General features: G+C 43.9%; 2 protein-coding genes across 3 annotated transcripts in view; both read left to right on the top strand.

The window, feature by feature from the left end:
- Nucleotides 1-11,280, top strand: part of LOC115079842 (oocyte-specific histone RNA stem-loop-binding protein 2-like) — a 34,584-nt gene extending 23,304 nt beyond the window's left edge. The window contains exons 5-6 of the mRNA XM_029583766.1: nt 10,234-10,332; nt 10,896-11,280. Of these exons, the coding sequence (XP_029439626.1) occupies nt 10,234-10,332; nt 10,896-11,037 (241 nt within the window). The 3' untranslated portion in view covers nt 11,038-11,280. The remainder of the gene's footprint in view (nt 1-10,233; nt 10,333-10,895) is intronic.
- Nucleotides 11,281-21,779: 10,499 nt separating this feature from the next.
- The window catches only part of LOC115080047 (C-terminal-binding protein 2), a 71,479-nt gene continuing 67,610 nt past the window's right edge, over nt 21,780-25,648 (top strand). The window contains exon 1 of one of the 2 annotated variants that reach the window (XM_029584077.1): nt 21,780-21,886. The gene's annotated coding sequence lies outside the window, so the exon portion shown is untranslated. Of the gene's footprint in view, nt 21,887-22,142; nt 22,316-25,648 lie in introns of those variants that run through there. The other variant, XM_029584078.1, reaches the window with a different exon arrangement.

The raw sequence follows: 25,648 nt of genomic DNA, 5'->3' as shown, positions 1-25,648 counted from the left end.
TTTAAGGATATGAAAAATCGGTGTATAAATGGAGCTGGGTACTATTGCAGGGTTCCTTTACTGGCTGAGGGGTAGTCTTCCTAAATCTAACATGACATGCACAACTCCTTTATAACTAATCCAGACAGAGACCTGAAGCTATGTAGTTTATATTGTCCTTCCTCCTCAATCTGGATGCAAAATTTATTTGCCCTTATTGGTTTCATAGGTGTGATCGATCGATTTTTGGCTGGGGGGGAGGAAATCTGATCGCGTTTTGTTTTGTTTTTTTTTAAATCGGGGGAGGGTGGGAAAACCGGCACACTAAAACAACCCTAAAACCCACCCTCCCGAACCTTTGCCCTGTCATATGACAGGGCAAAGGTAGTGCCGGCGCCATTTCTATTAACGCAGCCGTGGCCCGAGAGTGGAAGATCACACCGGGACCCCCCACTGGATCCCAGGTAATTTAAAACATTTTGGGGGGGTTCGGGTGGGGGATTTATTTTAAAGGGTCTGGGTGGGTTTTAGGGTTGTTTTAATGTGCAGGTTTTCCCGCCCTCCCCCCTCCCCCGATGTACGATTTGACAATAAATCAGGAATTCCTATTGTATTGCGCCTCTAACGATTTTTTACAATTTAAAATATATCGGATGATATTTTAAATCGTCAAACGATTCACATCCTTAATTGTTAAAAGTAAGCACCAATCCATGTCTGTAGGGCCAATGCAGTGCTTTTTGGCTTCAAAGAATGCAAAATTAAACTCTGCTAGTAAGTATGGATGCAGAGCGCCTTAGTATTTCCTGGACATTTTATTTATTTATTTTGTTTTATATACCGGCAACCGTTTGCACATCGTGCCGGTTTACAGATAACTTACAACCAAGGATATATAGGCAAAGCCTTTACAAGGAACAGTGTGTAACATAGTAAATAACTAGAAAGGTTAAATAAATAAATAAGGGGAGGGAGGGGGTGGGGGTAGACAAGACTAAGGAAGGGGAGGGGGGATGGTGAGTGGATACATAAGGAGAAGCTATGTACAGGGGTACAAGGAACAATTGATGTGTACACAGGTTATATACAAAATGTTATATGCCAGGGTTGCACAAAAGCAAAAAGATAGGTAAGCACACCGTCAAAGGTTGGAGCAAGGGACACACATGCTGGGTGTTAAGGGATGGTGCATGCTCAGCTATCTAAGAAGATGGTGTACAATGGAGGAAGCTGAGTGGCTTTGGATATGGAGTAGAATCCTACAGGTGGTAAAGCTGTATGGTTTGCAGCTGGGCTGTATCGTTGGGTTGTAGTAATTCTTGTCAACACTGCTATGTTGTGCATTGATTACATGCAAGCGATTATTGCAGCTACACAAGGGCAGGTCATACTTTGGACTTATTGTTTTATCATACTAAATGAAATGTTAGTTTCAGCAAACAACATATGTTAGAAATCTTGTGGAAAGATCACTTTTGTAAATTGTTTTGAGTAATGGGTGGGACCAGAGTATAATAAGACTACTCAAGTAATAAATGTAGAAGATCTTACTAAGATTTGGAACAATTCATTGAGCACAGCTTATGAAGAAAAAACTCCTAACATGAGATTCTTCAAGGTGTCGGTGAGAGAGGCACATTGGTATACTCCAGTACTGCTTGATCAGAGAAAAGTACTCGGGGGAGGAGGAATAGAAAATGGAAGAGACATAAGACTGCAGATTTACAAGAGCAATAACATTAATTGTACTTGTATAAAAAGCAATGTTGAGAGTGTGAGAGAGGATCCTTACAAGGATAGAAAATTAACCCATGGAACTCTTTTTATTAAAAAAAAAAAAAAAAAAAAAAGTTGAATAGCAGGTTGTAAAATATGGGAAATAATCACCTTTCCCAAGCTGTGAAGATATGGTTAACTTCTTCCAAGATAAAATTACCCCAAAGCAAGCCCAATTTGTTTCCATTGGTATATTGGATTCTATAGGAGATGAACAGCTAGCTGTGCCAGTAAAGTGCTGCTCGTTTCAACATGCATCTCTAATTGAGGTCACATCAATGATTAATAGTACTAAATCAACATTGTCTGTTAGATCCTTGCCCATTGGGAATTCTGAGGGTTAAGAGAAAGCATACAGGAATATCGAGAGTTTGCAAGAAGAGCAGTATCCAAATCAGTATAGTCACCATTGTTAGACCAGTACAAAAAAGTTTAGAACTACCCCCTGATTCAATCCTAAAATGCTGGCCACTTTCCAACATACCTACATTGGTAAGATCATAGAAAATGTGTGCAAGCAAAACTAGAAGAGTTCCTGGAGAGCCATGAGAAGTGTTGGATCCGCAGCAATAGGGATTTTGTAAATTCCATAAAAACAAACATCTTTAACAGATGTTACATTCAGAATTAGATCAAGTTTCTAATTGTTTGATCTAACTGCCACATTTGACATGATAAAGCATGAACAGCTATGGAATCTTATAGTACAAGCTGGGATAGGGAATACCTTATGGTTTTAATCGCTTTTTTTTATCTGAAAGGCAACAGAAGGTGCAGATCATGGAAAGACATGAAAACAGGGGTCCCACAAGGGCCAGCCCTCTCCTCAGCCTTGTTTAACTTACCCACAGTATGTGGTGGTGTTAAAATATTTGACCTTCAGATTCTTATGTATACATAAACAGATCAAGCAGGACAAGTGGTGCTGATCCTCCTGGGGGGGGGGGGTATACATGTCTTGTGGGACCATCCCCCCTAGTTGTAGGTATACCTGGTGCTAGGGTTGGACACCCTGCCTGCACCTTTGATCTAGTGAGACACCTGGGGTGAGTACTGGTAGTCTGGTCTGTGGTGTCGGCCAGAAGGCTTTTGTGGTTACACAACTGGTCTGCTGATGTTTCTTCTAAGTCTCAGCTGGGGGCACTCCCCTTTAAGGGCAAATTCCTGTTTTGGGAGGACTTGGAGCAACTGATATAAAGTCTTTAGGGGAGAATAAGTTGCCTAAAGGGACTAGGAGTTTTCTTCTACCCCATTCTCGCTTTGCGGGGTCAGAGACGTTTCCAACAGAGCAGGGTGTCCGTCCCCCTCCCCCCCCCCCCCCCCCCCCCCCCCCCCCCCCCCCCCCCCCCCCCGAGGACGCAGATCGAACTGTGAAGGAGTCAATCAAGGGTCTTTGGGATCCAAATCCTCTCAATGAGATAACACTGACCCATTCCTTCGTCCCAGTCATTGGTGGACAACTGTCCCTGTTTTACGAGGAATTGGTCAAAATAATGTCTGACCAGTGGGTTCTAAACATCATAGAACAGTTAGGTCTCAAAGAGGCGAAGCAAATTCTAAGTCTATTTCTGATTTCTTCCTGCAGTTCTCTGGTGAAAAAGCCTCTATATCGTTCCATGGTGAGACTGCACCTTGAATTCTGTGTACAATTCTGATCGCCGCAACTCAAAAAAGATATAGTTGCGATGGAGAAGGTACAGAGAAAGGGCAACCAAAATGAAAAAGGGGATGGAACAGCTCCCCTATGAGGAAAGGCTGAAGAGGTTGGGGCTGTTCAGCTTGGAGAAGAGACGGCTGAGGGGGGATATGATAGAGGTCTTTAAGATCATGAGAGGTCTTGAACGAGTAGATGTGACTCGGTTATTTACACTTTCGAATAATAGTCTAGGGGGCACTCCATGAAGTTAGCATGGGGCACATTTAAAACTAATCTGAGAATTCTTTTTCACTCAACACACAATAAAGCTCTGGAACTTATTGCCAGAGGATGTGGTTAGTGCACTTAGTGTAGCTGGGTTCAAGAGAGGTTTGGATAAGTTCTTGGAGGAGAAGTCCATTAATGGCTATTAATCAAGTTTACTTAGGGAATAGCCACTGCTATTAATTGCATCAGTAACATGGGATCTTCTTAATGTTTGGGTAATTGCCAGGTTCTTGTGGCCTGGTTTGGCCTCTGTTGGAAACAGGATGCTGGGCTTGATGGACCCTTGGTCTGACCCAGCATGGCAATTTCTTATGTTCTTAAGCAAATTGTGACTCAAACTCTCCACAGGTTGGAAGGCCATCATTCCTGATTTCCCCCCACCCCAGACAAGTGCAGGACTGGGTGTTACTCCATTATTTTTGTGGTACCCAAGAAAGGCTCTTTCTGTCCGATTCTGGATCTCAAGAAGATGAACAAGGCTCTCAACGTACCACATTTTCAGATGGAAACCCTGCGCTCAGTCACTGTGGAGGTACACAGTGGCAAGTTCTTGGCTTCCCTGGATCTAACTGAAGCATATCTGTACATCTGAATCCACAAGGATCATCAAAGATTTCTCAGATTCATGATCTTCAGGAGGCATTTTCAGTTCCATGCTCTCCCGTTCGGTTTAGCAACAGCTTCCCACACCTTCACCAAAGTGGTGGTGGTGGCAGCTCTCAGACGGGAGGGAGTTACTGGTTCACCCATACCTAGACAACTGGCTTATTCGAGCAAAATTGGAGGACCTCTGCAGGCTGGCGCTCCCTCGGTTGGGCAGTCAATTAGTCCAAGAACAATCTTCTTCCTTCTCAGGTCTTGGATTTCTTCAGAGCACAATGGAGGAATGGATAACCAAGCTGACCTTGCAAGTTCAACATTTCTCTTGACAGTGGCTGTATCCAGGGTCTGGGATTACTTGCAGGTTCTTTGATTCATGGCATCCTCTCTAGAATTAGTCCCATGGGCATTTGCTCATATGAGGCATTTGCAGAGTTTTGCTATCCCGCTGGGATCTGATGTCAGAAGAATTCAAGGTTCTCTTGCCACTCAGTCTGCCAGGTCCAGTCTTGGTGGCTTGTCCTCGACCACTTGAAGCAAGGTGTGAACCTCAAGGTGCCTCAGTAGGTGATAGTAACCATATACGCCAGTCTCTCTGGTTGGGGAGCAGTGTGCCAATCTCAGTCGGCCCAAGGCCAGTGGTCATAGGAGGAGGCACAATGGTCCATCATTCACCTAGAAATGAGAACAGTGCACTTGGCATTGCAGAAATTTCTTCCTCTCGTCCGCAATTGGGTGGTGCGCGGTTTGTCAGACACTGTGACGACAGTGGCCTACATCAACCATCAAGGAGGAACCAAAAGTTGTCCAGTAGCCTTAGAAGTGGAGAAACTGATGGCCTGGGTGGAATGACATCTAGCTCTGTTGGTGGCCTCTCGCGAAGCGAGGATAGACAATGTGCAGGGAGATTTTCTAAGCAGTCAACGACTGGACCTTGGAGAATGGGAGCTGTTCTTAGACACAATGACTCTCATCTCTCGCCGGTGGGGTACTCCTCATTTGGACTTGATGGTGACTCAGAATGCCAAAGCACCACGCTTCTTCAGGGGCAGAAGGGGTAGATGCCCTAGTACGTACTTGGCCCATGACATTCTGCTCTACGTGTTTCCTCCATAGCATTAGGTAGGCAAGATTCTGAGATGAATAGAAGCTCACCCAGGGACGGTAATCCTAGTAGCTCCAGAGTGGCCTCTGAGACCATGGTTCACAGACCTAGTCAACCTGGCTTTAGACGTCCTCTGCGCCTGAGTCATCTTCCAAACCTGCTGCGTCAGGGTCCTGTATTTTTCGACCAGGCGAATCGTTTCTGTCTAACGGCCTGACTTATGAGAGGAAACAGTTGAAGAAAAAAGGTTATCATGAGAATGTCATCTCCATTCTATTGCAGGTGCGGAAGACCTCTACTTCTCTAACTTATGTCAGGGTGTGGAAGTCTTCGAATCTTGGTGTCGTGAGCAAGGGGTCTCCCCTTGGTGGCACAGATTCTTGCTTTTCTATAGAAAGGGCTCAGCTAGGGTTATCCTTAAATTCCCTCCGGGTGCTTTGGGATGTCTTGGAGGCAAGATTGAGGGTGCAGCTCTGGCAGCGCACCCTGATGTGCATTTCTTCACGGGGTGAAGCACTTGAATCCTCCGGTCCATTCCATATGTCCTTTGTGGAGTCTTAATTTGATGCTCAGGGTGTTATGTGAACCTCGTTTTAAGCCCCTCAAGAAGGTCACCTTAAAGGATTTAACTCTGAAGATGTTTTTGGTGGCTATCTGCTCAGCTAGGAGGGTCTCTGAGATTCAAGCCCTCTCCTGTAGGGAACCTTTTCTATGGATTTCTGATTCCGGGGTATTGCTCAGAACTGTTCCATCCTTTCTTCCGAAGGTTGTCTTAACCTTCCACTTAAATCAGTCAGTGGAACTTCTGGCCTTTCCTGCTATTGAATGGAATGCTCCTCAAGCTAGAGAATTGAAGCATCTAGATGTCAGGAGCATTCATTTGTGTTACCTCTGTCACCAAAGCCTTTCTAGTTTCGGATCATCTTTTTTTTTTTCCTGTGGAATGGTGCTAAGAAAGGTCATAAAGCGTCTAAAGCTACCATTGCCCATTAGTTGAAAGAGGCCATCGCTTCTGCTTCATTTGTCGTGGAGGGCCTGTTCTGAACAGTGTAAAAGCTCATTCGATCCAGTCATAAGCTGCTTTCTGGGGAGAGCCAGTTGGTATTGGTGCAGGAAATCTGCAGCGTGCCGACTTGGAAGTATCTGCACACTTTTGCCAGACACTACTGTTTGAACATCCAGGTAACGGACGTCAACTGTTTTGGAAGCAGTGTCATTGGAGCGGGACTCTCCAGGTCTCACCCCAGATAGGGAAGCTTTGGTATATCCCAGCAGTCTGGACTGATCTGGGTACGTACAGGGAAGGGAAAATTTGGTTCTTACCTGCTAAGTTTTGTTCCTGTAGTACCACGGATCAGTCCAGATGCCTGCCTATTGGGGGGGGGGGGGGGGGGGGGGGGGGGGGGGGGGGGTTGACCAGTAGGGGTTTTTTTTCTATTTACAACATTTTTCTTTCTCACTTCCTAGGCACTGCAGAAGACTAATTCTCCTTATCCTGGGTACAACATTTAGATAGCTTGGTTTTCTTCTTGTCCTCGCTTGATATGACCATTGTTTAATTACTTTTTTCTGCTTTTGTAACGTTAATACTGAAGAGACCCAGGTGGCACACCAGATTAAGAGGGGGTGTTCAAGTTTTTCTCTGTCTCCATCTGCTGGAAGGGAGGCAAAACCCAGCAGTCTGGACTGTTCTGTGGTACTACAGGAACAAAAATTAGCAGGTAAGAACCAATTTTCCTATCTACAGCTCTAACACTGTTTTCAACAGGGAAACTTTGATAAAATGAGGAAAATAGAAAAAAAATTGAAAGGTGCAGCTGCAAAAGTTAAAAGAATACAACAGGTGTGGACATTGTTTAAAAATACAATCTTAGAAGCCCAGTCCAGATGTATTCCACATATTCAGAAAGGTGGAAGGAAGGCAAAACGATTAAAAGGTGAGGAGAGAGAGGCTATTTTGGCCAAAAAATCCATCCTTCAAAAGTTGGAAGAAGGATCCATCTGAAGTGAAGAAAATAGGAAAAAGCATAAGCATTGTCAATTTAAGTGTAAAACATTGATAAGGCAGGCTAAGAGAATTTGAAATTAAGTTGGCCGTAGAAGCAAAAACTCAGAATGAATAACTTTTTAAAATATATTGGAAGGAAGAAAACTGTGCGGGAGTTGGTTTGACCATTAGATGACTGAGGGGTTAAAGGGGCTCTTCGGGAAGATAAGGTCATTGTGCAAAGACTAAATGAATTCTTTGTTTCAGTGTTTACTAATGAGGATGTTTGGGAGATACCAGTTCCGAAGATGGTTTTCAAGGGTGATGAGTCAGATGAACTAAACCAAATCACTGTGAACCTGGAAGATGTAGTAGGCCACATTGACAAGCTAAAGAGTAGCAAATCACCAGGATTGGATGGTGTGCGCCACAGGGTTCTGAAGGAACTAAAAAATGAAATATCCTATCTTAGTTAAATGTTGTAACCTATCATTAAAATCATCCCATTGGCCACCCTCCACTCTTCAGGTACAATGTAACCCCAATATTTATAAAGGGCTCCAGGGGCTATCTGGGAAACTATAGACCAATGAGCCTGACTTCAGTGCCAGGAAAAATAGTGGAAACTATTCTCAAGATCAGAATCATAGAGCATATAGAAAGAGATGGTTTGATGGAACACAGTCAGCATGGACTTACTCAAGGTAAGTCTTGACTCACATCTGTTTCATTTTTTTGAAGGGGTTAACAAACATGTGGATAAAGTGAACTGGTAGATGTAGTGTATTAAATTTCATCTGCCATTTGAATGCCCAATTTTCCAGTCTCGCAAGGTCCTCCTGCAATTTATTACAATCTGCTTCAGATTTAACTACTCTGCATAATTTTATATCATCTTCAAATTTGATTACCTCACTTGTCATATTCCTTTACAGATCATTTAAAAAAAAAAAAAAAAAAAAAAGCACGGGTCCAAGTACAGATCCCTGAGGCACTCCACTGTTTACCCTTTTCCACTGAGAAAATTGTCCATTTAATCCTACTTTCTGTTTCCTGTCTTTTAACCAGTTTGTAATCCACGAAAGGACATCGCCTTCTATCCCATGACTTTTTAGTTTTCTTAGAAGCCTGTCATGAGGGACTTTGTTGAACGCCTTCTGAAAATCCAAATGCACCACATCTACTGGTTCACCTTTGTCCACATGCTTAGTCCCTTCTTCAAAAAATAATGAAGCAGATTTGAAGTAAGACTTGCCTTGGGTGAATCCTTGCTGGCTGTGTCCCATTCTAAATGTTATGTGATTTTATTCTTTATAACAATTTTTTTTTTTCCTGTTAACTGAAGTTAGGCTCACCCATCTATAGTTTCCCAGATCTCTCCTGGATTCCTTAGTCTTTGGTAATCATCCTGTCCTCAATTCACTTTTTACCTAGTGCAGATGGAGAAGGCTGAAGGTTGGCCTTAGAAGAATGTTTCTGACTTCCCTACCCAGTTACTTGGAAAAGAGAGGTTTCTAGCAGTGATCTTCCCTATTTTCAAGTGGCGGCCATTTTTGGCAATAAAACATGAGTGTGAGTCAGGACTGGTACCCTTTGGAAGCAGTGGGCATCCTAGATACTCTGCACTCCAGTGATTTGTGTAATAGCTTGCTCCTGCTATGTGTCCTTACCATCCTGTCCCCATCCTCTCCAAGCTAATGCTAATCTCTTCCCTGGCTCACCTTCTCCACAGGCTTGCTGATGGCAGCATGGGTTCTTGGTGCATTTGAGCCGTACTGTGCCTTCTCACTCTTATGAGAACAGTACTGGAGTTTGTGGAAAAAAGTGTCTCAAACTTTGAGAGCTGTGTGAAAGAAAACAGAACAGCTGTTTCAGAGGGACCTAATTTGCTAGCCACAAAATTCTAGAGAAAGTTGAGGGAAAATGTGTATGGGGAATAGCCAGGGAGCTATACTTGGAATCAGGGAGAGCTGCCACTGGGTCAAGGGCCTTACAGTGGCTTAGGGGGTCTCTTCTCCAATCCCAAACTACACAAGAAGTATTTTAACATATTAGATCATTCTGTTTCTGCTTGCCCATTTTTTTTTTAACTCAGACTGCAGGCTTTGCACCTCCACCATCTGCTGGAGACAGAGAAATACTGAGACACTGCAGGTGGCATCTTGGGTTAAGTGTCAGTAAAACTTTGTCTCCATCTGCTGGCGGGGAGGCAAAACCCAGGAGTCTGGACTGATCTGGGTACACACAGGGAAATCACATTATTGAAATTGCCTTCATAGAAGAGGAGCTACTAACTACTGACATCTTTCCTATTAGTTGCAGGCTCTCTTTCTATCTGCTTCCTCTGCATAGCTCTACAGCAGGAGTTTCTCACTAGATAGCACTGCTTTTCTGCAGGAGGCACAAATGCTGAAATGTAAATAGAATAGTACGTAGCTAGCTGCATGATTGTTTTAACTGCACAGGAACAGTGATTCCAGTACTAATTTAAAGGAATAGTTTTATTTCTAAATACTACAGCCCACCAAAAACCCCAAAGAATAACACACAGAATTCCCCAAAGAATTCTTCAATTCAACTTCAACTCCTTGGCAGTCCAAAACACAATACCCAACCTCCTGACAGTCCTAAATTATATACACAACCCCACACCGATGTATTTTGCCTCTGCCTACATTAGGCTATGTATATTGTATTTCTTTGTTATTAACCCCATATATTCATTTCCAAGTTATTTCTACCTGTTCTTTGTAAGGCATTTACTTGTCACTGTTATGGTTAAAATGTAAACCGAATTGATCAGTAACTCTGTTTTTGGAAAGTCTGTATAGAAAAGTTCTAAATAAATAAATATTTATCCAGGTGTGAGACAGATGTGGAAACCCTTCAGAGGAGACAGAAACAGATTGACTATGGGAAGAACACCATTGGCTACCAACGCTATGTGGAGCAGGTCCCCAAGTAAGAGCACCTACTATTTAGCAGATGGCTCTGTTCTTACAGGACTACTCTATGCACTTTGTAAGAGCATCTGCCCTTGCAGAGCAAAACTGCCTTACTGGTTTTACATCGAAGTAAGGGTTAGGCTAACACAAGGTTTAAAATGTAAGGTCCCTTGATCATTGTGATACCATTTTTTTGTGGAACTAATTTTGTATTTGGGAGGCTGCTAATTCTCCTATTCTACCGCTGTACACATCCAGCTTTTTATAGTACTGTCAGTGTATACACATCGCCAGTGCCCGTGTCTTGCCGACGGATAATGAAAGAGCATGAGGGGGTAACTTTGGGGGGGGAGGGATTTCAATGGGTAAACAAGTGGAAAAAGTCTTCTTAAAACGTAGGCTCTCCATTTGCTGGCAAGAGAGAGGAGGCAGAGGTGCAATAACTGAAGTGTACGCCAGGCATTCATTTTGAAATCCCAGCATGGTTGGGTAAGAGCCCTAGGCTACTACTCAGCCAGTGCATTTTTAAAGGAAAATCCATGATTTCTAGTTTGTTTTTGTTTTCTGCTGTTTATGCAGGGCACTTAGGAAGCCAGGTATTCACCCCAGGAGCCCCAACAAATACAAGAGATACAGCCGGCGCTCCTGGGATATGCAGATCAAACTGTGGCGCCGGGCACTTCACGCATGGGACCCTCCACTAGTGCTGCCATTCTTATGAGATGTTGCCTGAGCATAATTTGTAAAGGGGGGGGGGGTATCATTTGCCTTCTAAAGTGTAATCGGATGTATTTAACAAAGTAATCTGTTCTTCAGCCTTCCCTTAAAACAATACTGAAGTGCTGGGCTTTTGCTAATGAAAATCTCCATTGATACTGTTCGCAAGCAGGAAATGTTGTGGCTGAGCAAGGCTTACGCTTTTACTTTCAAGTGGAATGGGGGAAATATGGCAGGCAAGAGTGGAGGCCAGGAGCAAAGAAGAGGAAGACAATTGGGGGGCAGGTGGAGACTTGAGGACCAGTGACAGCAACCTGCAAATGTGAGGGGAAGTAATGGAAATTGGGGGGAAAAGAAATGAAAAATGAACTAAAGCACTTATCTAAATTCATCGTCACGCATATTTTATTTAAAGAATGTTTAAAACTTGAATGAGTTGGGTGAGAATTGGCTTTAATGCATGTTCTTACATTATAAATAGTAGCCAAACCTCCTGTGGAAATGATGCTAAAGTGCAGTCCAGCCCAGCTGAGGGCGAGTGGTGGCCTTGACCTTACTCTATGAACCAGCACCTCCTTAAGTTTTTACATTTTAATAGGAACAGAATGAGGCAGTGTGTGAGGAAGATGCATGACAATAGTGGGAGCTTATCTTTCGGTTTAATAACACACAGCTTTTTATAGTGTAAGCACAGGTAACATTCCTTTACTTTAGCTTTTGTGCTATAGAGAGCCAGTCCCGGATCGGTGGAACTTATTCGAGTTAAGAGGAAGTGTGTTTATTGTCAAGAAGTAACTGAATTAAAAGTGGCTGTAAAGGTGAGATTTTAGATTGGACTTGCATATGATCACCTCAAGGGAGTCTCTTCCTGTTATAAAAAGTACTGAGGTAGGAACTGCTACATACCGAACCATATAGGCCCATCCATAACTCTATATATAACCTTCATTATCCCCCCCTCCCCACACACACGTTAAACTGCCAAGCTACAGTAGTTTGTAAAAGTGTGGGTACACCTATAGAAATGATGGCAGAAGAAGACCAAACAGCCCATCTAGTCTGCCCAGCAAGCTTCACACTTTTTTTTTCTCATACTTATCTGTTTCTCTTGGCTCTTAGTAACCTTTTGATTCTATTTCCCATCCACCCCCATCATTAATGTAGAGAGCAGTGTTGGAACTGCATCCAAGTGAATATGTAGCTTAGTTAGGGGTAGTAACCACCTCAATAAGCAAGCTACACCCATGCTTTTGTTTACTCGCCTATGTAATTTAGTCCTTGTTGGTTGTTGTCTATATATATAGATACTCTTTTTTTCTACATTGCCCCTGCCGTTGAAGCAGAGGGCTATGCTGGCTATGCGTTGGAAGTGAAATATCAGGCTTATTTGGTTTGGGGGTAGTAACCGCCGTAACAAGCAAACTCCACCCCTGCTTTTTTGTGAATGCAAATCCTTTTTTTTTTCCACATTTCCTCTTGCCGTTGAAGCTTAGAGCAATGTTGGAGTCGCATTAACCGTGTATGTATATTGAATAAGGGTATTATCTCCAGGTAGTAGCCTTCATTCCTGTGAGCCACCCTCTCTTCATTCACGTCCTCTCGACTTGCTGGATCTACAGTGTTTATCCCATGCCCCTTTGAAGTCCTTCACAGTTCTGGTCTTCACTTCCTCTAGAAGGGCATTCCAGGCATCAAATCGTGGAGAACAGAAACTGACCCAACCTCTTTCTGGTACAAAGTTAATTGCATACTTCTGCAACTTAATGCAGCATTACTATATGCTAATTTTAATAGAATAAAAATATTACAGTGAAGATGGCACACAGTTTAAACTCCCTGTTCCTCATAAATGTCAAATGCTGACCTTGCTGGACCTTTGGTATGGCAAATCTTGGCTTCTGTTCAGAAGCATTTGGGTATAATATAAATGCCAGCAGCTACCTCTGTAACTGAGTGATAGATGATACCACTTAATGTAGTGGGGGCAAGCTAGGGTGCTAGGCCATCCCTAGTGCTTATCTATCTTGTACACAGGAAAACAATGGAGCCGCTGGGGTGCCAGGGGTTCCAGGATTCTGCTACACCAACAAGACCATATTCTCACTCATTAAAGTGCTTATGTGGATGGGTGAGTGGTGTACTCATCATAATCAGATACTGCATTTTAGCAGTGGTGGTCAACTTACATATCTTTACTTCAACTTAAATATAATAATGTAGAAGAGTATGGCAAACATCATGAATAACAGAATACCTCATCACAAGAAACGCAGTGGTGTATGCTGCTCCTTTCTCTAACTATCTCACTTTAGAAATGTGGTAGTGGTGGTAGTAGGACCTGATTGAGCCCCAGTACAGGAAGAAGTAGCAGTTTTCTGCTGGGATTAGAAAGAGAAGTGGCATCCAGGTTGCTGGTATAAATTTTACATGATACATGGGTGAAGAAGCACTGCCTTACACAACAATGATATACCTGGGACAGTTGTTAGAAGGAAATCTTTTCTATTGCCTCGTCACAAAAGTCAGTCTAAAGTATGTAAAGCAAAACTTCATTATTCCAAAAAGTTTAGGCTTAAGTACTTTTTGGACTGATGAAAAGAAATTTGAACTGTTCAGCCATAACCATCCCCAATAGACTTTGAGGAAAAAAGCATATTGGCAACCGTTGAGTATGAGTGCATCTAAGCTTTATGTGGAAGCTACTGCTGCAGGAAATATTGTGCAGGTTAATGGAAGAATGAATTCTACTAACTGTCAACGTGCTAGTGTCCCACCGTTAGTGAAGAAACGGAAGCTGAAAAGAGATTGGATAGTTCTGCAAGACCATGACCTGATACAAAACTCTAAATCAAACAGGAAGTATGTGCAGGAAAAAAGATGGGACCTTCCATGTCAAGTCAGCCAATTTTACAAAATCACCCATGCTCTACCTCCTTTAAATTGAATAAACTTTTGTGGGGGTGTTAGATATGGCCTCAAACAAAACTAAGCAAAATTTTTCAGCTGGATCTCTTTTGGTTCAAGAGCTAGAGGCAGCTGAAGGAAGGTCACTCTGCATAACACAAAATGGCCCCTTGGTCCGGGCACTGCAGCCAAACAACTGCTGGTAGGGGCCTGAAATGTTATGGATTATGAGATTGCCATCCTTTGTATGGGCCAGCAAAGTAAGTGAAAAATTTACAAAAGAAATGTAAGGGCTACTTTGACTCCTCATTGCTCCTGATGTATCCTTTGATTCAGGCCAATAACTGGATCAGTAGTCATGGCCCATCATGTACACCTAGGATTATCACTAGGAGACTTTGCAGTCAACTGGAAGCAAAGATATAGTAGCATAAAGATGTCACCTTTTTATGCAAATTTTTGTCATTTTTTGGGTGCAGATATCTCTACTGTCTAGTTCTTAATTTTTTTTTTCAAATGTCATTTGAAAGAGCACTTTTTTTTTTTTGTTACAAGTCACCCTGTTTCATCGTGGATGCAGCCTTGCTTTAGTTAGAATTACAGTCCCACAGACAGGCATCATTTGCATGTGTGAATGTACTATGTTTAAAAAAAAAAAAAAAATCTTTGGCACCCAACTGTGAAACATGCAAATGAGCTAGAACTGTGAAATCTTACGCTGTAGCTCAGTTTACTGTGATTTCCACACTTTTAGCTTTTGACCCAAGTTTATATTTTCATATTTTCATAAATTAGTCATCAGTCAGTGGAAAACTTTTTATAGGCTGATTAGTTACCTTGCATTGGTCAGTGGTGGCTGAGCCACTGCCAATTCAGCAAAATTGACATCCCCATTGCCAATGTCCACTGCAGACAGCCAAACAAGATACCAACCACAGGTTTCCAAGCTTTTATTTAAATACAGAACAAGAAAAGACAAGAATTGCTTAAATTGCAGATTTTACAAAAATTCACTTAATCTTTTTTCCTGCCTTGCCCATGCTTATGAATGTCCCATCAATGCGTGGCAAAGGGGCTGTGAATAAATGTACTGCCTGCCTGATGAAGTTGTTGTTGCGGTCCCGACCGCCTCCTCCATGTTCGGGGTCGGGTCCGCTTACCTCCACTCCGGTCCCCAAGAAGACGCGCCAAGGTCCCGGTCCGGTGGGCCGCATGGTCGCAGCTTCCCCATGTGGAGAACGCCGTCCAGGCTGCCAGAAGCTCCGCCCCCTCTTTGCCTCGCGCCCGCGAGGAAGGCCCTTATGTGCGTCCAGCACCCGGAAGTACAGTACAGCCCCCAAGCTGACGTCATACCCCGGGCCTGCATTTAACCAGCGTCCAGACTCCTAGTAGACGCCTTGCAACGAGGTTCTTATGGCCTGGATTGGCCACTGTTGGAAACAGGATGCTGGGCTTGATGGACCCTTGGTCTGACCCAGTATGGCAGGTTCTTATGTTCTCATGAGGTTCTGTGAATGCTACTTGCCTTCTCGTCTCTGATTCCTGGTTCCGTTCCCGTTCCTGCTTCAGAGATTTCTCATCTGTCTTCCTGGTTCTCGACCCCGGCCTGCTTCAGTACTTCGTCTGCCTGCCGCCTGCCTCGACCCCGCTTTGCTTCAGCACTCCGCCAAGTTGTGGCCGGTCACGACCTCGGTTTGTTCAGAACTCTGTCCACTGGCTGCCAGCCCTGCCCCTGCTCCGCTTCCGAACTCTGTTTGCCTGTTACTGCTCTTGACCTGGTCCGGCCTTAGTACACTGGTGACCAGCAGCCTGTCTGCCCCAGGCCTGCTTCTGGACTTGCTTGCTGACCTCTACCTAACCTGGGCCTGTTTCCATTACACCGTCTGCGGCCCCCTTCAGCCTAAGTCCCAAGGGCCCGGATCCCTACAGCCTCCTCCTGGGGGGGTCCTGGGTGAAGCCCTGCCAGACCCATTGACTCCGCCTCCTGGATTGCTTAGGAAGCCCCTACAGTCTGGCCCAAGGGTCCACAGTATCTACAGTAACTGTAACAGTTGTTATGGGTGCATCAAGGGTAGCAATAATGTGCTCTTATGGAACCTGTCTGGTGTGCCTACGGCGTGGCCAGTAAACTGATATGGCAAGACCTGGGGGGGGGGGGGGGGGGGAAGAATTGACTGATATCATGTTCCTCAATTGAGACTTTGTATATATGAGGCCAATCCACCAGAAATTATCAGAGATGCAAGCTAAATATTGACCGGGTTGGAAGCTGGATAGTCGAAGATCAGGAAAATATTCACGTTTGTGTCCTTGCAATGAATGAGGTGATGTCATTTGAAAATTTATAATGCAAATTTTGGTTGCATCAGTGGGCTTGAATTAATGATGTTCCCTTATGCCAGCAACTGTATGACCTCTGCTACACTTCTCATCCTGAGCAGGTCTGCTTGCTTCAATGTCCTCCTTTAGGACAAAGAAAAATTTGATACCAGGGACCCTTTTATCACAAAAATCAAATAGGTCCTTTGGTGTCAAAATGTAGTTAGGGAGGGTACGTTGTAGACTAGCACGGGCAGCTAAACGTTTTGTGGCTCTTTCAATCCCATTACAGGGTGATTTTCCATGGCTGGTGCCAAAAATGTTCTATACAGCTGTAACATGAAAGTCTTTACAATGATTGCAAAGAGTAATGAAATTTTTAAAGCTTTTCTTTGAGCAGCAGAGCCATCGCTGAAGTAGTGAATATGCTCCAAAACAGGTAAAACTCCCTTCATATTCTCAATGAGCGTTTTCAAAAACTTGTGCACAGCTATTGTGTCATGGCACAAGCAGTCGCTGATCGTGCATATACAAAGACATTGGACTTCAGGGTTGCAATAGTAAACATCAAAAGGGTGGAGTGTTGCCTGACTCTTTTCCCAATGAAATTCTTGCACTGCATCCTGAACAATAAAGGAATAATTGTTGATTGTCTCGGCAGTCATTAATCCACAACGAGCACAATGGTATCACAGGCCAGGGCATGTTCCCAAATTATCTGCCACAACACACTGCTAGCATGAATTTGCCATAGTTCCTTGTGAAGGTGATACTTTGGCATGTTCAGATTTGCATGCAATAAATAACACAGCACAATCAAATGCCCATTTTGAGGGGTCATTTATAAAAGGATGTCTAAGCAAGATGTCATAAGCTACAACCATGGTCAGCATAACAAGCTTTGCTGCACTGTAAAATTTCACATCTCTTGCTCATTTGCATATTATGCAGCAGGGAACCAAAGATGCCTCTCTATAACATCACATGTCAATGCATGCAAATGATGCATATCGTCGGGGCCTTAATTCTGACTAAAGCAAGATCGAGTCCAAAATGAACCAGGATGACTTTTGTGAAAAAAAAAAAATGCTCTTTCAAATAACATTTTAAAAAATCCCAAGATTTAAAATCTACACAGATATTTGCACCTGAAAATTGGCAAAACTTTGCATAAAAATGTGACACAATGTCACATATATCTTTGCTTCCAGCTCCCTGTAAAGACTCTTAGGGCAGATCTTATATGTATATTCCATGGGCCATGACTACTGGTCCAGTCAGGGCCTGAATCAAAGTATAGGTCAGGAGCAATGAGAAATCAAAGGAGGTCTTGTATTTCTTTTATAACATTTTTCGCATACTTTGCTGGCCCATAAAAAGGGAGGCAAGCTCTCATGCCCCAAAGTTTGTACTGGTTCTTACCACCAGGAGTTGTACTAATCCACAAAATTTCAGACCCCTGAGAGATGTTTTCGGGCTGCAGTACCTGCACAAAATGGCCATTTAGGTTGTGCGGAGCATGGTACTCTGAGGTCACCTCTATTCAACTGTGTCTAACTCTCCAACCAATGGAGATCCGGGTGAAAAATTTAGTAAGATTTTTGTTTGAGACCTTCAAACACCCGTGGAAAAGTTTGCTTGATTTGAAAGAAGTTGAGTGTGGACCCCTGGTCCACTTGATATGGAATGACCCAGATGAAAGATGTGGAATCAATAATCTTCGAGTCCTCAGACTCGAAGATTATTGAAAGTCTGTGGGGAGATCTTAAACTTGCAGTGCATGCAAGGGGGTCCTAAGAATATGTCAGACCTAGAAGAGCTCTGCATGGACAAGTAGGAAAAAAAATTCCAATAGCAAGCATAAAAAGATTCTAGCTGGCCACAGGAAACATTTGGACGTTGTCCTTTCTGAGAAAGGAGGGGCTGCACTAACTGAAAGGGTGTCCGGACTTTTGCACTGCTTTATTTACAATCTGTTAAAATCAGAAAATAGTATTTTTTGCAATAAAAATTGCAGAAAGATGTTGTGTTTGGCTTTGAATGGCTTCCGCAAATGTTAATTTTTTTTCGCTCAAGATTTCCTGGATCAGCAGGGGGCGAGGAAGTGACGTATTCTGGGCACTATGTACTCTGTCTCCTGTATTGCAGATTCAATGTTTAGTACTGGTCTTTTGTAGGATCATTAATTGTTTTACATGGTGTGTTGTACTCTCTTAAGTACCGTCAATTGTATGTATTTTGATGATTTTATTATGTCTATTGTTATCCGCTTAATTTCATGGATTAGCGAACTACAAATTTTAAAAAATAAAACACCATTCTTTTTGAAAAAGCACGCGGAGTGGCAGGAGATGCTATAAGGTAACATCCCCTTAGGATGTGTAAGATGTCGTTTTTTTTTTTGTTGTTTTTTTTTTTTTTAGAACTGCTCAAAATGTTTGATATGTGTAGTATATAAATGTTTAATAAACCATACACCAAACCAATTGACTAAAAGATTTAACTGATCATCTGATGATATGAGTTCATTAGTTTTAAGGGAGCAGTGGCTTACACGTTTGAGAGGTAATCTGTTTTATTGTAGTAGCATGAGTACACAAGGTTTAATATGGTGCAGATATTTTCTTTTTTCTTTAGTTTTAATTTTTTTACAGAGCTAAGGTCTGTTATGAAAGATAAATAGAACTTCTGTATTTCTCCGTAAACTTTTGCCTTGTCAATTATGTAATGCAATGCCCTGCCAAAGTAATTAACCCACATGAAAGGTAATTAAGCTAGTTTCTCATCTTTCATAGTGGTGGGCTAAATTTCTGCAGCAATCCTTGTTTTATTGTAACTTCATGATTTTTCTCTGCAATAGGTCCAGGTTCAAGTTCATTTATACCCCCTGTTAATTGTAAACCAGTATGATGTGATTTTTATCATGAATACCGGTATAGAAAAACCCTAAATAAATAACTCCAGGACCTGTCTCAACATGCAGTGGGGAAAATCCACAAAATCCCTGTGAAGGCTGATGTCAGAACCCAAACGTCTCACTGAGATATGCTGGCAGAACTAGGGTAAAGCAGTTCTTAGCTTTACAGTTTTCAAGAGAAAGAGTTGCTCCACTCCTGCATCCATGTTATGGAGCAGGATGTGCTGAGAGCCGACCTCAGTCTTAAGCTTACAGGCCTAGTGATCTGCAGCAATCAAAGTGGTGGGGAAGAAATCCCTTAGCCGAGGTTCTTTGGGAAAGAGTATTTAAAAAAAAATGTTCTGGGCTAATGTCCACAGTTTGTATAAATTATAGCTCTTTTATCTGTTGAGAACTTCTTTGCCTATGCTGTTCCCTAAGATCCAATCTTGATCTTGATTGGCTATCACCACTATCTATAGACACAGGATTGGTGGATGCAACTGAATATTCCCATAAAGTTCATCAGGTCCCCTTGCATGCACCTGTGCTGACCGATACCTATTTCAAATGTGGTGTTAGGGCTGCATACAAAGTTTTCACCAAGGTCAGGTGCATGGCTTTTGTCCAAGGTTATTCTCACCCATTGTGAGGTGCTGACAAATGTTGGATATGAAAAGAACAATAACACTTAATCGTTCGCTGTGAATCTCAGTCTCATATCAAGTTGCCAGGCTTATGTGGCAGCAGATTCCACGTTTGTGTTGCTTAGGCCTGTACTTCTGGTTCAGTCTGTGGTTATGGCTACAGGCCTCAGTTCAATGAGGCACATCCTTGTTTAGAGTTCCTGGCATTCACCTTTACAGGGGTGCTGTGTAGGAGATTGCTCCAGGAAGCACAGTAGGGAGTATTTCCCCCTCTAGAGGGTGCAGGGTGTTGTGATCCTTTTGGGAATGGCAGGGGCATTGTACTGATTTATTTGCCTGCTGGAAGGGAGAGGTATAGTGACAGCCCCTGGGGGATGTAAGGGTTGCGATGCAGTGAAATCCCCAGGTGAGGGTTGGGGGAATTTCAACATTACACACACAATCATGAACAAAATATCAATCTATTAATTACCATAGCAAATAAATAAAAAATATACATTAACAAACTTTGGAAATAAAATAAAACAAGAAAAAATGAGCCTGCTGGGGTCTTTCTGAAGGGGTCTGAACGCTTCAACCTGACAAAGGACTTCATGTACCAGAATTCCCTGCTTCATGACGGGTTTACTTACAGTCTGCAATACAGCTGTAATTAGGACATTGAGAAACTCTCTGTCAGCACATTGCACATTTTCATTTTTTGGCTTCGCTGTTCTTATTCTCTGATAAGCTTTCACTGCTGTAACCTAGATTAGAACAATGGATGTATTATGTGAAGGGCTGTATTACTGCAGACTCGCAAATTCCTTTCCAGAACTGCAAGTCCCAGCAGCCTCTCCTGCAGAACATGGGAGAAGTTTCACGAAAGTTCCAGGGTGTCTAGGGAGGGGGTCAGTAGCCCCTTCAGCCGGAATATGCTTGCTCAGCAATGCTTAGAACGCATGTGTAAAGATAAGAACTGTAAAGTGCATAAGAGTCTGCTCCTGGAGGGGAGGGGCATGCAGTTGTACTAAGCCTTTGTCTTAGCTGCATCTTGCTGGCAATAAAAGTCTATCTTTACGGATCAGTTGTCTGGACCTCCTTACTGACTAAAAAGAGACGGTTACATTTCCACTATCCAGATGTAAGGGGAAAAAAGCCACTAAAATAAATTTGCCTGAAACTGAGCAAGTCCTTTTTAGTTCTGTTTTCTTCAGGCCAATTGTTCCACAGGGTAGGGCCTCCGATTTTAAATACCCTCTTCCTGGATTAAGGAAGGGATGTCTAGAAGACATTGATGTGCTGAATGGAGTAAACCTCTTGCTTGATAGGTATGGACTACAGATGTAATACAAGGAGGAACCAGACTCTGTTGGGCTTTAAACTTTAAAGAAGAGGTATATTGAGGTGTTAGAGCCTGCTACTTCGTGTTTGGGTACTTGTAACCTGGATTGGTCACGGTAGTAAACAGGATGCTGGGCTTGATGGACTTTTGGTCTGACCCAGTACGGCAACTTCTTATATTCTTACAACATTTGCAGTGTTGTCTTTTCATAGGTAGGGTTGTCACTGTTTGAGTGCTGGCAGTTAGTGTTTTCTTATGGAAGGTTTACTGTAATTAAGGCTTTCTGAGAACTAATAGCTGTAGCTCTTTCTAGGATATTTAGTGGGCTTCAGTTGTTCCTTGTTTTGCATAATAGACCTAAAGGCAATGTAGGTTCCAAGTATCTCTCGCTCATAGCGTTTTCGAGTTGTCATCCCAGCAATACAGGTACGTTTAAGTGATAGTTTTATCTCGAGGCTGTGCTTTGAATTTCCTTATTTATGCAACGGAGAGGGAAGTGCGCCCCCCTGGTCCACAAGTGTCCATTTCTGGGCTGTAGAAAAGGAAGCAATCCGACCTGGGAGGCGGGGATAACTTGCAAGGGGAATTTGTACCCGGATGACTGCGAGGTAGGCGGGGCCGGCAGGGTGCGCTGTGGCGGAGCGTCCCTCCGGCAGGGGCAGCGCGCGCTTCCTTGCACGCTTCCTTCCGCTGCTGGGGCGTCGCGTGTGTGGCGTTACTTCCGGTTGGTTTTGTGAGCCGGAGGCCGGGAGCGGAGTGCACGGTACGGGCTGTGAGTGACCGCGCTCCGGCGGGGGACCTGCGGCCGATTTTTGTTTTCCTCGTATCTTGCAGGAGGAGGGAGTTTCATCTGCTGAGGGCGCCGGGGCGGGGTTGAGGAAGAGCAGAGGGATTCTTGTACTAGGGAGGAGGGAGGGTAATATAGGGTGAGAGGGAAGAATGGAATGGGATCCCGTCTGGTGAGGCAGAAAGGATCCCATTCCATTAAGGTAGAAAAACGGAAATTCCTGAAAGGAGAGGTAAAGGAATCGGTGATGGGAGGTGGGGAGAGAAGGTGAGGGAATCCCATTCTGGAGGGGGGAAGGGAGAGAGGTGAGGAAAAACCATGGGGTGGAGAGAAAGGTGAGAGAATTCCATTTCAGGATTGGGCGAAGAAATAGAAAAAAGCGTGGAGAATCAAGTACTATTGGAGGTGGGTGCTTGGAGGGACTCCCATGGCTGGAGTGAAAGAGTTCAGGGAATTGCATGTGGGGTGGAAAAGAGGTAAGGAAACCCCATCCAGAGTGGGAGTATGGGTAAGGGGAGAGGGGTGAAGAAAATCCATCACATGAGGAACGAATGATACAAAATCCCATTTGGAAGTGAAGGGAAGACAAGGAAATACCATTGTGGGGAAGCTGAAAAGTGAAAACATCCCATCATTGGGGGGGGGGGGTGGTGTGTAGGAAGAGAGAATTGCATATTGTTGGGGGAGGGAAGAAGGACCAGGGAATTGTATATGGGGAGGGAAGAGATGAAATTCCTTCTTGAAGAAAAAAAGACAAATACATCATGGAGGGGGAATAGTAAAAAAACAAAAAATCAGTGAATCCCATACTGTTGTGGGAGGAGAGGGAATCCTATGGTGGTGGGAGGAGAAGAGAGGTATTCTCTTTCTGTGATAGGGGACAGAGAACGAAGAAGGAATCCCATCTTGTAGTGGGGGGGGGGGGGGGGGGGGGTGGGGGGGGGGGAGAGAAAGAAGAGAGAATCCTATCTTGTAGATGGGTGGAGGAGAAAGGAGGGAATTTCATCTTGTAGTTGGGGAGGGGGGGAGAGAAAGAAGAGAATTCCATTTTGTAGTTTGGGGTGGGGGAGGGCGAGAGACAGGGAATAGCCATTCTGTGGGAAGGGAGGGAGAAGGAAGAGTAGTGAAGAAAGAAGCCTAATGTAGAGGTGGCCAACTTTGGTCCTCGAGCCACCAGCAGGCCTGGTTTTCAAGATATCCACTGAGTATGCATGAAATAGATTTGCATGCACTGTCTCCATTGTATGCAGACCGATCTCATGCATATTCTTTGTGGATATCCTGAAGACCAGGCCTGTTTGTGGCTCTTGAGGACCAGAGTTGTCCACTCCTGACCTAGTACTGAGATCAGCAAGCTGTGAACCAAGGAAGCCAGGTTAAAATCCACTGACACTCCATGTGGATTTGGGCAAGTTACTTCACCCTCCATTGCCTTAGGTTCAAACCTATGGCCTTGTTTACTAAGCATTTTTCCCATAGCTAAACTGGGAGAAAACCTCTAGTAAATGACTCCCTTAGATTTTAAGCCAGAGGTTCCCATACCTGTCCTAGAGGACCCCCAACCAGTCAGGTTTTCAGGATATCCACAATGAATATGCATGAGAGAAAATGTGTGCTATAGAGGCAGTGCATGCAAATTCATCTCATGCATATTCATTGTGGATATCCTGAAAACCTGACTGGCTGGGGGGTCCCCCAGGACAGGTTTGGGAACCTCTTTTTTTAAGCCCTCTGGAGATAGGGAAATACCTACAACAGTGTTTGCCAGTTCTGTCATGGAGGCACACGTATCCAGTTGGGTTTTCAGGGTTGCCTCATTGAACGTTTATGAGAGAGTTGCATACCAGTGTAGGCAAATCTATCTCATGCATATTCATTGTGGCAATCCTGAAAACCTGACTGGATTAGGTATTCCTCCAGAATGTAGTTCACTTTGAAGTGTCACAAAAGGTGAAATATAAAAATAATAAAATAGAGTGGAAATCCCATCTTCGGGTGGGGGCAGGAGAAAGAGGGAATAACCATTTTGTGGGGAGGAGAGGGAATAATTATGGGGAGGAGGAGGAAAAAGAGAGAATCCCATCTCCTGGTGGAGGGAGAGAATCCCATCCCATGGCTAGGGGAGGGAGCGGACAAGAGAAAGGAGAGGGAATCCTATCCTGGGGGAGGGAGAAAGGGAATTACATCCTATGGGGGGGGGGGGATGTGAGAGGATGGAGAGCACATCCCATCTTTGGGACTGGGAGAGGGAATGATAGGAAATCCCAGCTTGTGAGTGGGATAAAGGAGAAGGAATCCCATCCTGTTGGGGGAGGGAGGGAAATTGAGGAGGGAATTCCATACTAGGGATAGGAAGGAGAAGAGGGAATCCCATTCCAGAGTGATGTGGTGGAGGGAGGGAGAGACAGGAGAGGGAATCCCATCTTGTGGTGGAGGGAGGGAGAGACAGGAGCGGGAATCCCCCTGGTGAAAAGAAGGGGGAAGGGAGATAAAGCAAGAGAAGTGAAAATGTTCTTGGATAAAGAAGAGAGAATTTCTGTTTCCTAGCGAGTAGCCAGATGGACTCAGGATCAATGGGTTATGTGCTCCCCTGCCAGCAGATGCAGCCGGAGTCAGGTTTCAAAGCTGGCAGTGACCTCAGCCCTTCAGTATCTCTCCGTCTCCTAGCACATGTGGACGCTATAGAGAAAATCTTATTTCTAGAAGACAGTATCCCATTCCTGGGGGAAGGGGTGATTGCATGGGATGGAGGGAAGAGAGAGTGAATACTGTCCCGGGGGAGAGAATTTTAATCGAGGAGAGAGTGAACCTGGTCAGGATGTGGGGTAAGGGAGGGAGGGGAGATCTGTCAGGCATGCTATGGATTGTATTTGGGGATGGATCTTTTTGAATGTAATAAGGGGGAGGATCTTAGTTTTTATGTAAAATTTCTATTTACATTCATTCAGATGTTTGTTTTTAGCTGCGTTGAGGTTTTTACAGAGAAAATCTGTAGTTTTGGGGGTTTTCCCACCCAGCTGTCTGACCTCACCACTATCTCAAGGGCCTCCCTCACCTTACTAATTTTGTCCCTTATTTACTGACATTTATTCATTTTTTTCCACTGGGAGAGGAGGATTGGGGGGAGGGTAGATTAAGTTTGACATGTGTAAGCAGTATTGGATAGCTCCCAAGCAGCAACAGGGACATTTCTCAAACTATTGCAGGCCGATTCAGTATGGTGCGCTCAGGCCAAGCGCACCGTTAGCCCCTGTTTGGACGCGTGTTTTTGACGTGCATCCAAAACCCCCCCCCCCCCCCCCCCCAAAACTAATAGCGTGCTCAACATGCAAATGCATGTTGATGAGCCTATTAGTTGTCCCTCTCGATATAGAAAGTAAAATGTGCAGCCAAGCCGCACATTTTACTCTCAGAAATTAACGCCTGCCTAAAAGCAGAAGTTAATTTCGGCCGGCACCTGGAAAGTGTCCAGAAAAGCAGAAAAAACTACTTTTCTGTATACCCTCTGACTTAATATCATAGCCCAAAAATAAAAAATCTTAAAAAAATAAATCTGCTCGCGGGTTGGAAGACGGACGCTCAATTTTGCCGGCGTCCATGTTCCGAACCTGTGGCTGTCAGCGGGTTCGACAACCGACGCCGGTAAAATTAAGTGTCGGCCGTGAAACCCGCTGACAGCCGCCGCTTCTGCCAATAAGGAGGCGCTAGGGACGCGCTAGTGTCCCTAGCGCCTCCTTT

This window comes from Rhinatrema bivittatum, chromosome 18 (genome assembly GCF_901001135.1).
Source record: "Rhinatrema bivittatum chromosome 18, aRhiBiv1.1, whole genome shotgun sequence".
NCBI lineage: Eukaryota > Metazoa > Chordata > Amphibia > Gymnophiona > Rhinatrematidae > Rhinatrema > Rhinatrema bivittatum.
Note: the sequence above shows the minus strand (reverse complement) of the source record. Positions and strands in the feature narration are given on the sequence as shown.